Source organism: Podarcis tiliguerta (genome assembly GCF_965153285.1).
Source record: "Podarcis tiliguerta genome assembly, chromosome: 13".
NCBI classification, from domain to species: Eukaryota; Metazoa; Chordata; class Lepidosauria; order Squamata; family Lacertidae; genus Podarcis; species Podarcis tiliguerta.
This window is the reverse complement of record NC_139546.1, coordinates 36,385,944-36,398,987: the sequence shown is the minus strand read 5'-3', so window position 1 is coordinate 36,398,987 and position 13,044 is coordinate 36,385,944. Positions and strand designations below refer to the sequence as shown.

At 48.1% G+C, this 13,044-nt stretch overlaps 1 protein-coding gene and 1 long non-coding RNA gene across 5 annotated transcripts; one reads left to right on the top strand and one right to left on the bottom strand.

Annotated features, from left to right (window-relative positions):
* The first annotated feature begins 1,716 nt into the window (after positions 1 to 1,716).
* LOC310662372 lies at positions 1,717 to 3,356 on the top strand. The gene is made up of 2 exons (XR_014504272.1): positions 1,717 to 2,881; positions 3,115 to 3,356. It is a non-coding gene; the product is annotated as an uncharacterized lncRNA (long non-coding RNA).
* An 18-nt stretch (positions 3,357 to 3,374) lies between these two features.
* On the bottom strand, positions 3,375 to 12,312 carry GARIN5B (golgi associated RAB2 interactor family member 5B). 4 transcript variants are annotated; one of them, XM_083409200.1, is made up of 10 exons: positions 10,542 to 10,992; positions 9,831 to 10,000; positions 9,449 to 9,716; positions 8,706 to 8,803; positions 6,843 to 6,883; positions 6,572 to 6,621; positions 5,095 to 5,861; positions 4,743 to 4,786; positions 4,510 to 4,613; positions 3,375 to 3,511 (listed from the first exon to the last, which is right to left on the bottom strand). In XM_083409200.1, exons 1-10 carry the CDS (start codon positions 10,800 to 10,802, stop codon positions 3,503 to 3,505), a joined length of 1,812 nt encoding a protein of 603 aa, XP_083265326.1. In that variant the 5' UTR covers positions 10,803 to 10,992; the 3' UTR covers positions 3,375 to 3,502. The 4 variants fall into 4 exon arrangements, with proteins under 4 accessions (XP_083265326.1, XP_083265327.1, XP_083265328.1 ...); XM_083409201.1 differs by having other exon boundaries at positions 4,525 to 4,613; positions 10,542 to 10,991; XM_083409202.1 differs by lacking the exon at positions 3,375 to 3,511 and adding an exon at positions 12,211 to 12,312 and having other exon boundaries at positions 3,886 to 4,613; positions 10,542 to 10,696.
* Positions 12,313 to 13,044: the final 732 nt, after the last annotated feature.

Below are 13,044 nucleotides of genomic sequence, written 5' to 3'. Positions count from 1 at the left end.
CCATCTGGCTGGGTTTCCCCAGCCACTCTGGGCAGCTTCCAACAGAATATTAAAAACACAATAAACCATCAAACATTCAAAACTTTCCTAAACAGGGCTGCCTTCAGATGTCTTCTAAAAGTCAGATAGTTGTTTATTTCCTTGACATCTGACGGGCGGGCATTCCACAGGGTGGGTGCCACTACTGAGAAGGCCATCTGCCTGGTTCCCTGTAACCTCACTTCTCACAGGGAGGGAACCGCCAGAAGGCCCTCGGAGTTGAACTTCAGTGTCTGGGCTGAACGATGGGGGTGGAGACTCTCCTTCTGGTATACTGGGTTGAGGCTGTTTAGGGCTTTAAAGGTCAGCACCAACACTATGAATTGTGCCCAGAAACGTACTGGGAGCCAATGTAGTTTGGTGGCCACTCCCAGTCACCAGTCTAGCTACCGCATTCTGGATTAGTTGCAGTTTCCGGGTCACCTTCAAAGGTAGCCCCACATAGAGTACATTGCAGTAGTCCAAGCGGGAGATCACTAGAGCATGCACCACTCTGGTGAGACAGGTAGGGTCTCAGCTGGCGTACCAGATGGAGCTGGTAGACAGCTGCCCTGGACACAGAATTGACCCACGCCTCCATGGACAGCTATGAGTCCAAAATGACTCCCAGGCTGTTCACCTGGTCCTTCAGGGGCATAGTTACCCCATTCAGGACCAGGGAGTCCTTCATACCCACCTGCCCCTGTCCCCCCAAAACAGTACTTCTGTCTTGTCTTGTCAGGATTCAACCTCAATCTGTTAGTTGCCACTTACCCTCCAACAGTGGCGCCATTGTCCTGTGGAGTTGTAGAGCAGTCTGTGTAAGGGGCTGCTCCGATCCCGACTCCCTAGCATAGGAGCAGCCAAAGTGGCCAGTTTCTCAGAAGTTATTTCAGCTGGCTGGCTGGCTGACTAGCCTGGATGGACTAGGTGCTGTTGCCTTAGCACACTCCACTCCAAAAGGTCCAGCAGCTCCTGTGGTCAGTGAGCCCAGCCCTTGACTCTCCTGGGCCTGAGTAACTAAATAACAGTGGAACGGACTTTGTCAGGAGGTGGTGGGCTCTCCTTCACTGGAGGCTTTTAATAACAGATTGGATGGCCATCTACTTTAGTTGAGATTGCCTGCATTGCAGGGGGTCCCTTCCAACTCTGCAATTCTTAGATATGATTCTAGGATCCAGGTACCCTATTTTGGACATTGCTGCCTCTTTAATGTAAAAACTCCTCCATAATGTTCTCCCTTCTCACCCTCCAAGGCCAAATAGTCTTAGTTTAGCCATGAACATCTCAGCACTTGGTGCTTTGGAGAAGCAGCTGAGAGTTGGCACCTCTTGCAGCACCATCATTTCCCTGCCCTTCATCTCAGGGGTGTGTGTGTGTGTGTGTGTGTGTGTGTGTGTCAGTGCAGCTGCAAGCGTATGCATAGCACCACCCCTGGTGACTATTTCTGGAATGCACCTTCCTCAGAAGACCCATTCCAGAACTCAGAGAGGATCTCTTCAGGCAAGGAGGGGGTCCCCTTCCAAGCCAGAGGCTTCTTGGGGCTGCTCAGTTGAGACAAGGGGAGCCTTCTGTGCCTCAGCTGAGCAGCTTAATGAGGGTCTCCCTGCCTTTCTGGGAGGCTGAAGAGCCTCAGCAAAGTCCCTTTGCGCCTCGGGCTCACAAGTAGACCCTCCCTGGAGCCTGAAGAGAAAATCATCTCCTTGCGAGCCAGAGGGGCTTTGCAGAGGCTGGTCTGGTCTCTCCCCTTACTTCAGGGCCCAGCTGAGAAGTGCCAGAACACTGTTCCAGCACTTTCCAGCTGAAAAAAAAGCCTGCTTTTACCACCCATACACTCTGTTTAGGTAGTTCCTTCTGGAGTCCCCCACAATCTCTTTTTGTTTTACTTACCATGGAACAATTTAGTATCATCAGCAAAATTGGTCACCTCACTGACCACTCCTAATTTTAGATCATTTATGAACAAGTTTGACCAAACTGCAGGAGGCAGTAGAAGCCAGGAGTGCCTGGAGTCGGACAAAACTAAACAACTAAACAACAACAATGAACAAGTTAAAAAGCACAGGTTCCAATACTGATCCTTAGGGCACTCCACTTTCTACATATCATCATTCAGAGAACTGGCCATTGATACCTACTCCTTGCTTTTTGCAGCTTAACCAATTCCTGATCTACAAGAGGACGTATCCTTTTCTTCCTTGACTGCAAATCTTACTTTGGGTGAGACACTTTGTCAAAAAATGTGAACTCATCCACATTTACCTTTTGCCCCGAGCTTTCTAGGCACAGGTCTGCACTTTAAAACACTGTGTCTCAGCACTTTTTGGGGGGCACCAGCACTTTCCCTGCAAAAACTTGCTGTTTAACACTAAGTTGGAACAAACAACAATTTGGATTTTCCAAGCTAGCTTTTTTCTCTGAGGGAAAAAATTTAAATGGTGCTCCAACCCTCCACCTCACCCACCCACCTATCCAACAAATTATCCACAAGTGGAGTGATAACATTTCTTCATTTGGCAGGTCACACTTGAGCAAGGGTAGGCAAACTAAGGCCCGGGGGCCGGATCTGGCCCAGTTGCCTTCTGGGTCTGGCCCGTGGATGGTCTGGGAATCGCCGCGTGGATCGGCATGGATCTGATTGTTCAGGCATGTGCATTCAGCAGCACCTCCTGGCTTCTCCCCACCCTGCCTAGAGCTGAGAGGAAGGGGACTGGGCTTTGTTGGTGCCAGCAGCAGCAGCGTTAGCACTCAAGTGGCCACCATTGTAAGCAGGCTCAATTTGGGCTTTGTTGCCGCCAGCCCCTCTCCGGAGCCCTTTCGCACCGTCCCGCTGCTGCCAGCCCCTGCCGCTCGCAAAACACAGGTAAGCAGCCACCGGGGCTTGTCCGGTACTGTGGAGAAGAGAGGGGAGAGTCGTGGGGGGGGGGGTGGCTTACCTGAGTATAATGTGTCCTTTTATTTAAAATGAATCTCTGGGTTATTTGTGGGGCCTGCCTGGTGCTCTTGCATAGAATGCTGTGTCCTTTTATTTAAAATGCACCTCTGGGTTATTTGTGGGAATTCGTTCATTTCCCCCCCCCCAAAAAAAAAATATAGTCCAGCCCCCCACAAGGTCTGAGGGACAGTGGATCGGTCCCCTGCTGAAAAAGTTTGCCGACCCCTGCACTTGAGGGTAACCATCTGGCTTACAGTCACAGGCATCAAGTCCTCGTGTCAACAATCTGTGTGTTCTGGTTGGCTTTGGCTCTAACCAGAAAAGGAAAGAAAACAAGACCTCCTCCTCTTCCTTCTTCTATGTTTATTAAAAAATAGTCTGGTACTTGGCATATCTATAGCAACGAGTTGTTCCAATTTCCTTTTATATATATATAAGTAATCTTTATTGAGTAGTATCCTGGTTCACTCATCACTTCAACACGGGCTGTGACAGGAACCAAACGTGCTGTAGACTCCATCAAGACAAGGTCCTTTCAAAGCGGCTCAGTTACAACTTCTGAAAAAAAGAGCAGGGGAGCACAATGTGTTACAACACACCATCTATTTAAGGTGGTCCTATCCTGTTTTGCATTTTAAAGCTCTCAAGGCAGCTTACCTAACAAATGCAAACTATATAAAACATAACTGTCAAAGAGCAGTTGTCCTCTTTGTCATTGCTTCCCCTACATCCAGGATCTCAGATACCAGTAAAAGCTTGGGTAATTAGAAGGGACCTAAGGGATAGTAATGATGGTGCCAGGCAAGCATGACTAGGCAGAGAAACCCTCTCCCTGTTAGCTGTCTACTAGGACTGTTCCTAAGCAGGTTCTCCTAGGAAAACACAGCCTTTGCTCTTCTGTTGTAAGCTATAAGTGGAACTGCAGTTGATTTGCTCAGGGCTAATGTTCTGTCCACCCTGGTCGTCTTCTTCTTCTTCATCATCATCATCATGGCTTGGTGGCCATGATGTAGCTGCAATGGATGGGGCAGCACACCTTTCCCACAACCCTTGTGATTTGTGTCATTTTATGACCCCAATTATATTTAAAGTCATTATTGTAATTATTGTAAAAATGGAATGTGTTTTGGGGAGGGGCCGTAAAATTAACCCTTATGGACAAATTTCCATTGGAGCTTCAGTGGTTTAGAAATGCAGAAAGAAGCCCCTGGAAGAAAGAAGAAAGCATGGGAGAACTTTTACACTATGGGCTGGTTCAAATATGACTGCAACCTCCAGTGAAGGGTGGCACATGGAAATGGGCTATCACAGATCATCACCTCAAATGCACATTTTGCTGTCTCACCAGTACCATCCATTTAATACTGCTCTTATATCATGGTCTCATGGATAACCCTGGCAACTGTAGTTTGTTCAGGGTGCTGGGAATTGTAGGTCTGTGAGTTCCGCGTCCTAAGCATACTACAGTTCCCAGGAATCTTTGGTGGAAGCCAAAATCTTTAAAGTTGCATTAGAGTACTTCAAATGTATGGTGTGGGTTAGGTTTAGCATCTTACATTAGGGTCCGGTACCTTGTAATCACCCTTGCCTTTCAGTCTCTCCAGCGATGAGGACAAGACACTATAGATGGTTATGAAAGTAGGGCTGCTTCTTTGTCTCGCTGCAAAGCAAATGGAGCCGTTAGTAGGTGCCTGGCTCTCAGTGATACTAGCACCAGGCAGCAGCATGATGGTGGGGGATATGGGAGCTAAGCATTGCTGTAGATCATTTAATTGGCATTTCGTCTTACCTGAACTCAGAGCCTTTCCCAATTTGTTTATGGACTTATTGCTCCTAGTAAAAAAGAAGTTTAATTAGTTCACTTTGTACAAGGAGTTAAACATAAAGATACAGTTATTGATTCCTTAATATTATTATTCTAAGGTTTATAATGGCCTGAGACCATTTACTGGCCTTGCTTGGAATCCCAGGAGTGTTCCATTGAGTGTTATACAGAATAGAAATGAATGAACATGGGGGATGTTAGGGTGGTAGGCTGCTCCCATGTGCATTCCTTGGAACATACAGAGAGCCCTGAATGTGCAAGATTTCTGATCATAGGAAGAAAAGGCTCTCAATGCCAGTTGGTTCTCCCAGCTTACCTGGGTGGTTTCCCTGTGGCGCTTCTGGACTGGATCTGCTTAGCTAGATCTTTACTTTGTTTTTCTGTTTCCAGTGCTTTGCTCTGAGGTCTTGACGTTTGGCCATCCACTTTGGAGGGCCTCACACCCGCATTATCCCAGCCTTGATCAGAAGGTCCCACTGCCAGCGATGCCTTTGTCCTGCGGAGTTGTAGAGAAGGCTCCTTTTCCTTCGGGGATGGACTCTGAGAAGGGGGGTGCTCCTGCTCTGGGGAGGGGCTTAAAGGAGACTGTGGCCTGCTTGGCGTTGGGGATTTCACATCTGTGCGGAGTTGTAGAGAAGGCTCCTTTTCCTTCGGGGATGGACTCGGAGAAGGAGGACGCCTCTGCTCTGGGGAGGGGCTTAAAGGAGTCTGTGGCCTGCTTGGCGTTGGGGATTTCAAGTCTGTGCGGCGTTGTAGAGAAGGCTCCTTTCCCTTCGGGGATGAACTCTTAGAAGGGGGGCGCCTCTGCTCTGGGGAGGGGCTTGAAGGAGTCTGTGGCCTGCTAGTCTTTGGGGATTTCACGTCTGCTGTCTGTGAACGCGAGGGGCTGCTCCGATTCCGACTCCCAGACTTAGAAGGAGCAGCCAAAGTGGCCAGTTCCCCAGAAGTCATTTGATCATGCCAGCTGAGTAGCCTGGATGGGTTAGACGCGGCTGCCTTAGCACCCACTCCACGAGGTCCAGCAGCCACTGAGGTGGGAGATCTTGGGGCAGAAGTGGCTGGTGGTGATCTGGACGTGTGCCCCTGGAAAGGAAGAAGGAGATGCTATCCTCCTGGCCTAGGTGGGTAATGGAGCCCCAAAAGGCAGAGAAAGATGAAGGCAATTATCATACCTTTGCTTCCAAGGAAAGCTTGGCCCACCCACTTCTCGATGAGCTAGAGCTCCTGCTTTCTCAATCCATTCAGGAAGGTGGTCCCCTGAGCACTGCCAGCTGAGCGCTTTCCAGCTGTTGGGCGGGAGACTCCACTAGACTACATGGGCAGGGGACCATGTAAAAACATTTTGCCTACTACAATACAAAACATGGAGCATCCCCCATCCCGATCTTTTGCTTTTAAACATCTTGCCTGAAGAGGAGTTCTGGAGAACTCAAAAGCTTGTACACTATTTTGTTATATCTTGGTTGCTCCTAAGAATATAAGAAAAGCCTGCTGGATCAGGCCAATGGCCCATCTAGCCCAGCATCCTGTTCTCACAACTGCCTACCAGATGCCTACAGGAAACCTGCAAGCAGGTCCAATAAGGGAATCGTCTGAATATGGATTGTAGAACATGGACAGCATTTGATTTCTTGTGAAGAACGGAAACTCTGCTCTCCTCCCAGGTTCTGGCTTCCCACACTGGTGCCATTTTTTGTCATAAAGCACCACGAGTCTGACAGTCAGTGGGTCATCTGTAATGGCATCTACAGAGTCGGAGAAGGAAACGTTCAGGGTCTTTTAACTATCCTTACCTCCCTGGCTGGGATTCCACGTGTTTCTTGAGCAGCGTGGCCAGCAACACCTTTAGAGGGGGGAAAGGAGAGGAGTCAGGAAGAAAGATAGTGAATGCTGTGGAGGCTCCGAAGAGACCTGTGGTTGAAGAGGGGTCTGTAGAAAATAGGGAAGGGGCACAGGTTCTAGGGAAATACACCCCTGCTCCCCCAGCTGCTTCAGGCACTCAGCTGCATAAAAGCTGACGTTTAACCTGAGCGGGGCCCTTGACTTCAATTCTTCGATCCTCACCTGATTTTCGGATGATATGTTTTGCAACAGGGGCACTTTCCCTGCAATGGAAAGGCTGGAATGAAAACTGCACCAAAAAAACCCCCAAAACTACCACAGTTTAACAAGAGCTGAATCATTGACTCCAGCCTTCCTCAACTTGGTGCCTTCCAGATGTTTTGGACTCTAACCAGGGCTGGGCCAAGGACACCTTGCCACTTGAGGCATCCCACCTCGACTGCTACTTTGCCTGTGTGGCAGTGGAGTATGTCACACAGACGCAGCTGTGGTGTGGGAAGGACATGGTTGTAGACGAGGTGGCAGATGAGGCAGCGTAGCCACAGAGACAGTGGCGAGAGCAGTGTGCTCCTTGGTCCTGATATGCTAGCTGAGGCAACTGCTTCACTGTGCCTCATCCCCACTGTGCCTTATCTCCCATCACCCCTAGCCAGCATGGTCAATTGTCAGGGATGGTGAGAGTTGTAATCCAAAACATCTGGAAGGCAGCACATTGGGGAAAGCAGATTTACTCACTCCACAGAGATGAGAACAGGGACACACTTGTGCTACCTGTATTGTCATTGTAAAGTTTGCTAGTAAGGCCTCTCTTCTGCTACTACCCTTCACCACCCCATTGCATATTACTGAAGACTCAGTCTTCCCCCCACCCCATAGGACTGGAGTGGCCTGACCACCAACTTAAAAGCAACAATTGTGTTTGTCCTTTTGGTTAAAGAGCAAAACACAAGTGCCTGACAATGTGTTCTCTCTACAAAATATACTTCCAGATACCCCTTGATTGTCAACTCATTGCATTTCCAGAGTTGGGTTGTTAATCCATGTTCACATGACGTTATCCAAAATGCCTGTGTCTCCTGGGATTTGTTATAAGATAATACTGTTGGGTGAAATGTTTCTCAAGCCAACTTCACACTGATTGGAGTGCTTAAACCATTCCTAATTTCTAGCCGAGATAAGAACACCTTAGCATAGGGTAAAGACATCCCCGCTTCATTAGTGTCCCCTGCTGTGTTGCCAAGCAGAAGCTAATCTGACAGTAATGAAGCTGTGCTGATGTGAACAGCTAGTGTAGCTGGCCAGGTACATTACCATGGTGCAAAGCATAATGATAAATGAAATGCAACTCCTTCTACACTCCAGGGCAGCTGCATTGGGCACTCACACTGAAGGAGAAAAAGTACTGCCTCAATGGACTAATGCAGAGCTTTCCAAACATTTCATGTTGGTGACACACTTTTTAGACATGCATCATTTTGCGACACAGTAATTCAGTTTTACCAGCAAACTGGAGGTTAAACTAACCCCTTTCCAGCCCGGGGAGGAGTGCGGGGAGGGTTCATGCGACACACCTACACACTGCAGCCAACACACTAACATGTCGCAACACACAAGTTTGGAAAGCTCTGGACTAACGTATCAGGGCCTGTCTAGCTTAAATGTTCTCATCAGCATCGCAAAGACAATGAGCTAGGCTGTGGTAAGTGACAGTGCTTTCCACTCCCTGGAGGCCACCTTGTCCTGGGCAGGGGGAGGGCTCTGTGTATAAGAGGTGTGTTTGTGACTTGGGCTGATGCTGGAAGCCGGAGGCACAGAAACATGTCTGCTCCGTGTTGGACTTGGGGCTCCCCTGGAAACCAAGTAGGGAAACAAGACCTGTTAGGATGCTAATAATGTAAGTCCCTCCATCCTATGCTCAGGTTGTATAGCTTAAAGACAACAGTGTCTCCGCTGGCCATCATTTCGAGGCAATGAACTCTGGGTAAGCACAGGCAACCCTGGAGTCTCTTGCCACTTGGAGAGTAGGACTGCATGCAATGATAACATGTTAAGGGTTGTTAATCCCAATACAGATGAAACACATACAGGGATCTTGACGTGCTCTTGACCAGGTTGGCTTCACGCAGCTGCTCCTTCACTATTTCATTGGAGTCTTCTTCAGCCATGACAATTGCAAGCCAATGCTGATGGAGAAAGACAGCGAGTCATACACATGTATAAGGATACAGTAAGGCAGGACCATAAAGAAGGCTGATCACCGAAGAATTGATGCTTTTGAATTATGGTGCTGGAGGAGATTCTTGAGAGTCCCATGGACTGCAAGAAGGTCAAACCTCTCCATTCTTAAAGAAATCAGCCCTGAGTGCTCACTGGAAGGACAGATCCTGAAGCTGAGGCTCCAATACTTTGGCCACCTCATGAGAAGAGATGACTCCCTGGAAAAAACCCTGATGTTGGGCAAGATGGAGGGCACAAGGAGAAGGGGACGACAGAGGACGAGATGGTTGGACAGTGTTCTCGAAGCTACCAGCATGAGTTTGACCAAACTGCGGGAGGCAGTGGAAGACAGGAGTGCCTGGCGTGCTCTGGTCCATGGGGTCACGAAGAGTCGGACACGACTAAACAACAACAACAAGAAGGATGGCAGCCAGGGACAGGGATGTGGGGGGAGGGGGAGGGTTAGGCACCCATAACAAACTACACTTCCCAGGATTCTTTGGGGGAAAGGCAGGTTTTAAATGTATGGTGCATGTACGCATCCAAAACAGAGAGACTGATGGGTTGGCCAATGTGACGGGCAAAGGTGGGCTGTGTTTCATGAGACTGACCTTCTCGGGCGTAGCACGAAAGCTAGCGCTCTTCCATATCGTGTGGAGCCCGGATTGCTTTGACGTAAAGCTGATTGGATCACTGATCCTGCCACTGGCCACATTCAAGACGTAAATGAGACGCAGCCAGCGCTGAAAGATGATGTCCTCTTGCCCTGCAGGGGCACAGAGTTGCAGATAATATTTCCGGCCATTTGCCATCTTCACTCTCAGCTGCCGTTCATTCATGTTATGTACTTGAAACGCCACCAGGTTTAAAGAGATCAACCTGCAGGCAGAGGAAAGACTCAGCCTAGGAACTTCTGAGGTGGTGGGTGATAGTTTCTCTGGGAAGGTTTTGGGGCGATGGAGAGCAGGAGCTGGGTGGCTGTGCTGATCTCACCTGGTGACTTCCAGGTCTTTAGCCTTTGCCTCTATATCTCTGACGCCTTTTCTCACCCGGGCAATGACCATCATGTCTGGAAGCAGCAAACCTGGACTGCTGGACAAAATGCCAACCATAACTAAATTGGGTTGGTTGTGGATCACGGCATATTCACCCGTCTTGGTTAACTGCATGGAGAGAGGAGGGTAAGGAGTCTGCTAAGAACGGAACAAATGCATGGGTGTTGGGCACCTCAAACAAGCTAGAGCACCTGGAACGGACCGGGCGCTGCAGGGAGTGACTAACGGGACATTTCCCCAGCTGTTCCTCAAAGGATGGCCTTCTGTGGGCCTGGAGTCTCTTCATCTCGCTATCAAAACCGGGTGGAAGGAGGCACAAAATGGTCATTGCCTCTGGCTCCTCCTCCTGTTTGGGCTCCCTGACTCTCTGCCCTATCAGTTCCAATGGGCACCAGCAGTGGCAGATCTTGGGGTCTCACATTTCAGCGGTGCCCAAAATTTGGCACACCCCACCTCTCATACTCAAATCGTAGTTGTGGCATTCCTTGGGTGGGCTGAGCCCCATCAACTGCATGTTTTTTGGGGGGGAGCTGAAGTCACCTCAGCCCTTAGGAGTTGGTGCCCCTCCTCCGACAGGGAGCCATGCATGAGAAATCTCTCCCTGTATGAAAAAACCCCCACTGCCCGGCCATGACCAACGGTCCATCACCTGTAGAAAGGTCCCCTCAAAGATCTCCCCTTCTCCTAATGGAGAATACTCCGGCCTCCGCAGCAGCTGCTTGAGTCTCCCTGTTGCTGAGGACCGGCCCTGCGCAACCCGTCTGCCTCTGTGGGTTTTACGTGGAGCCCTCCTCCACTGACGTTCTAGGAGACAGACGGGGAAATAAAAACAAACAATTTTTTTAAAAAAAATCCCACCATAACCCCTCCCCCAGACTAGAGGCCTCTCCCTTAAAATCACAGGCTGCATGCACACATCGTATGCTCAAATTGAATTCCTCCAAAGAATCCCGGGTACTGCAGTTTGTTAAGGGGCTGGAAACTACAGTGGTACCTCGGGTTACATATGCTTCAGGTTACATATGTTTCAGGTTACAGACTCTGCTAATCCAGAAATAGCACTTCAGGTTAAGAACTTTGCTTCAGGATAAGAACAGAAATTGTGCTCCGGCGGCGCAGCGGCAGTGGGAGGCCCCATTAGCTAAAGTGGTTCTTCAGGTTAAGAACAGTTTCAGGTTAAGAATGGACTTCCTTGAACAAATTAAGTACTTAACCCGAGGTACCACTGTATAGCTCTTTAAGGGGGTAAATACAGCTTCTAGGATTTTTCAGGAGGGTGTGTTGCTTTAACTGTGGGGGTAATTCTGCGGTGACATCATCTTTTGTTTTAGGTAACATTATTTGAACTCCAATTGTTTGTTAACTGGCTGGATCTTCCCTACAAAAATAATCAAGAAGTATGCCTCAGGAAGTTTGAATGCTTAATTCTAATTGTGATTTAAAAGATGTGGCCGGTATAACAGTTCTGCAACCTTGATAAATTCATCTGGAAGCATGATGTTTTCTCTAAAAGTATGAATTTGGGGGTGGGGAACAACCACCTGTGGCAATATATGTAAAGAGCAAACATTTCATGGGTGTCAAAATGATGGTAATGTTCATTAGAACAATTTTTAAAGGCTTGTTTTCCCTCTGCCCACTCTGTTGCTGAATGGAGCTGGTACTTTTACTCCAGGTTAAGACACACTAGCTTTCTTGTACTGTAAATAGAATTGTTCCCCTAATAATTATTAAATTCTCAGTGGGGAAATCTGACAGTCCTCAAAAGAGGTTTAAATGACACACACACGACAACACCTGTATGCTATTTAAGTTGCACCATTGTGGCATGACTTTGGTCACAAGAAGAGCTGCATGTAAAACACTTTTCAGTTAATATCACATTTTCTTAATGCTACCTAGCTCAAAGAAAAGAATAAAGTTTAAACATATAGATATTTCTGTTATTTGGGGGGTATGTGTTTTTGTGACCAATGTAGCAAACTCAGTCAACATACGTAAGTTCCATTGTTCTAAGCTCTTCAGATTTCATTCCTAACATAACATTTCTTGTCAGTTCACCAAGAAAGCAAGCAAAACTATCAATATAACAAAGGGCCATGAAATGAATTTCTGAGCAAAATTAGAGAAATTCTGAGTCGCCTTGCATGCCACGCTTCTGGTTGTTTTGCATGTGTGTAAAATGCCTTTTTGGAAAACTGGGAAATTATCTTTAGAATGCTATAGAACCTGTTAACTATATGTGAAAATCAAAAATGGAGTCTGTAGGTTGACACACCCCACCCAGCTCAACAACTCGGCATCTTAGCTCCTCCTACCTCGAGGGTGTTTGTTCATAGCTGCGTTCCTAGGATCACAAAATGCTCTCTTTTGTGACTTAAAGGATCAGTGTTCACCTCGCCTCTGCAACTGGTTCACCAGAAACTCTCCCAATGTAGTATAATGTTGGCTTGCAAGCCTCCACATTGTGACATCAGCTGTCCAACAGGGGCCAGGCTGCTCAATTGTTGTCAGGCAGCTGAATGAATAGTAAAAGGGGACAGGGTCAAACATGGGCATAGCCAGGATTTATGGTGGGGGGCCAGAAGCAAGCTTATTGCAACACGGTTGGTCAGTTAGTTTTTTTATTTATTTACTTGATTTAGGGGGGCAGATACCCCCCACCTCCCCCCTTGGCTACGCCCATGGGATCAAAACGTAGTGGAGCAAGACCAGAAAGTGCGATAGTTATGCATCCTGCTCTCTCCCTTTAGCAGCTTGACAGAAGGCAGCACCGCAGAAGTGTATAAATTTATGTGCAGAAAGTGGACAGGGAAAAGTTCCGCTCTGTCTCTAGTATGAGATCCACACCACACATTTAAAGCACACCCAGTGCACATTTAAAGTCCATGACGTCTCCCCCAAAGAATCATGGGAACTGTAGCTGAAAACCCATTTGCGCCGACTAAGCATGAAAGAGTGGTTTTCCCCAGTGGGAAAGAGCAGCAGTAAGGATAGGCCCCGCAGTGAAGAAGAAGAGTTTCGATTTGATATCCCGCCTTTCACTCCCTTTAAGGAGTCTCAAAGCGGCTAACATTCTCCTTTCCCTTCCTCCCCCACAACAAACACTCTGTGAAGTGAGTGGGGCTGAGAGACCTCAAAGAAGTGTGACT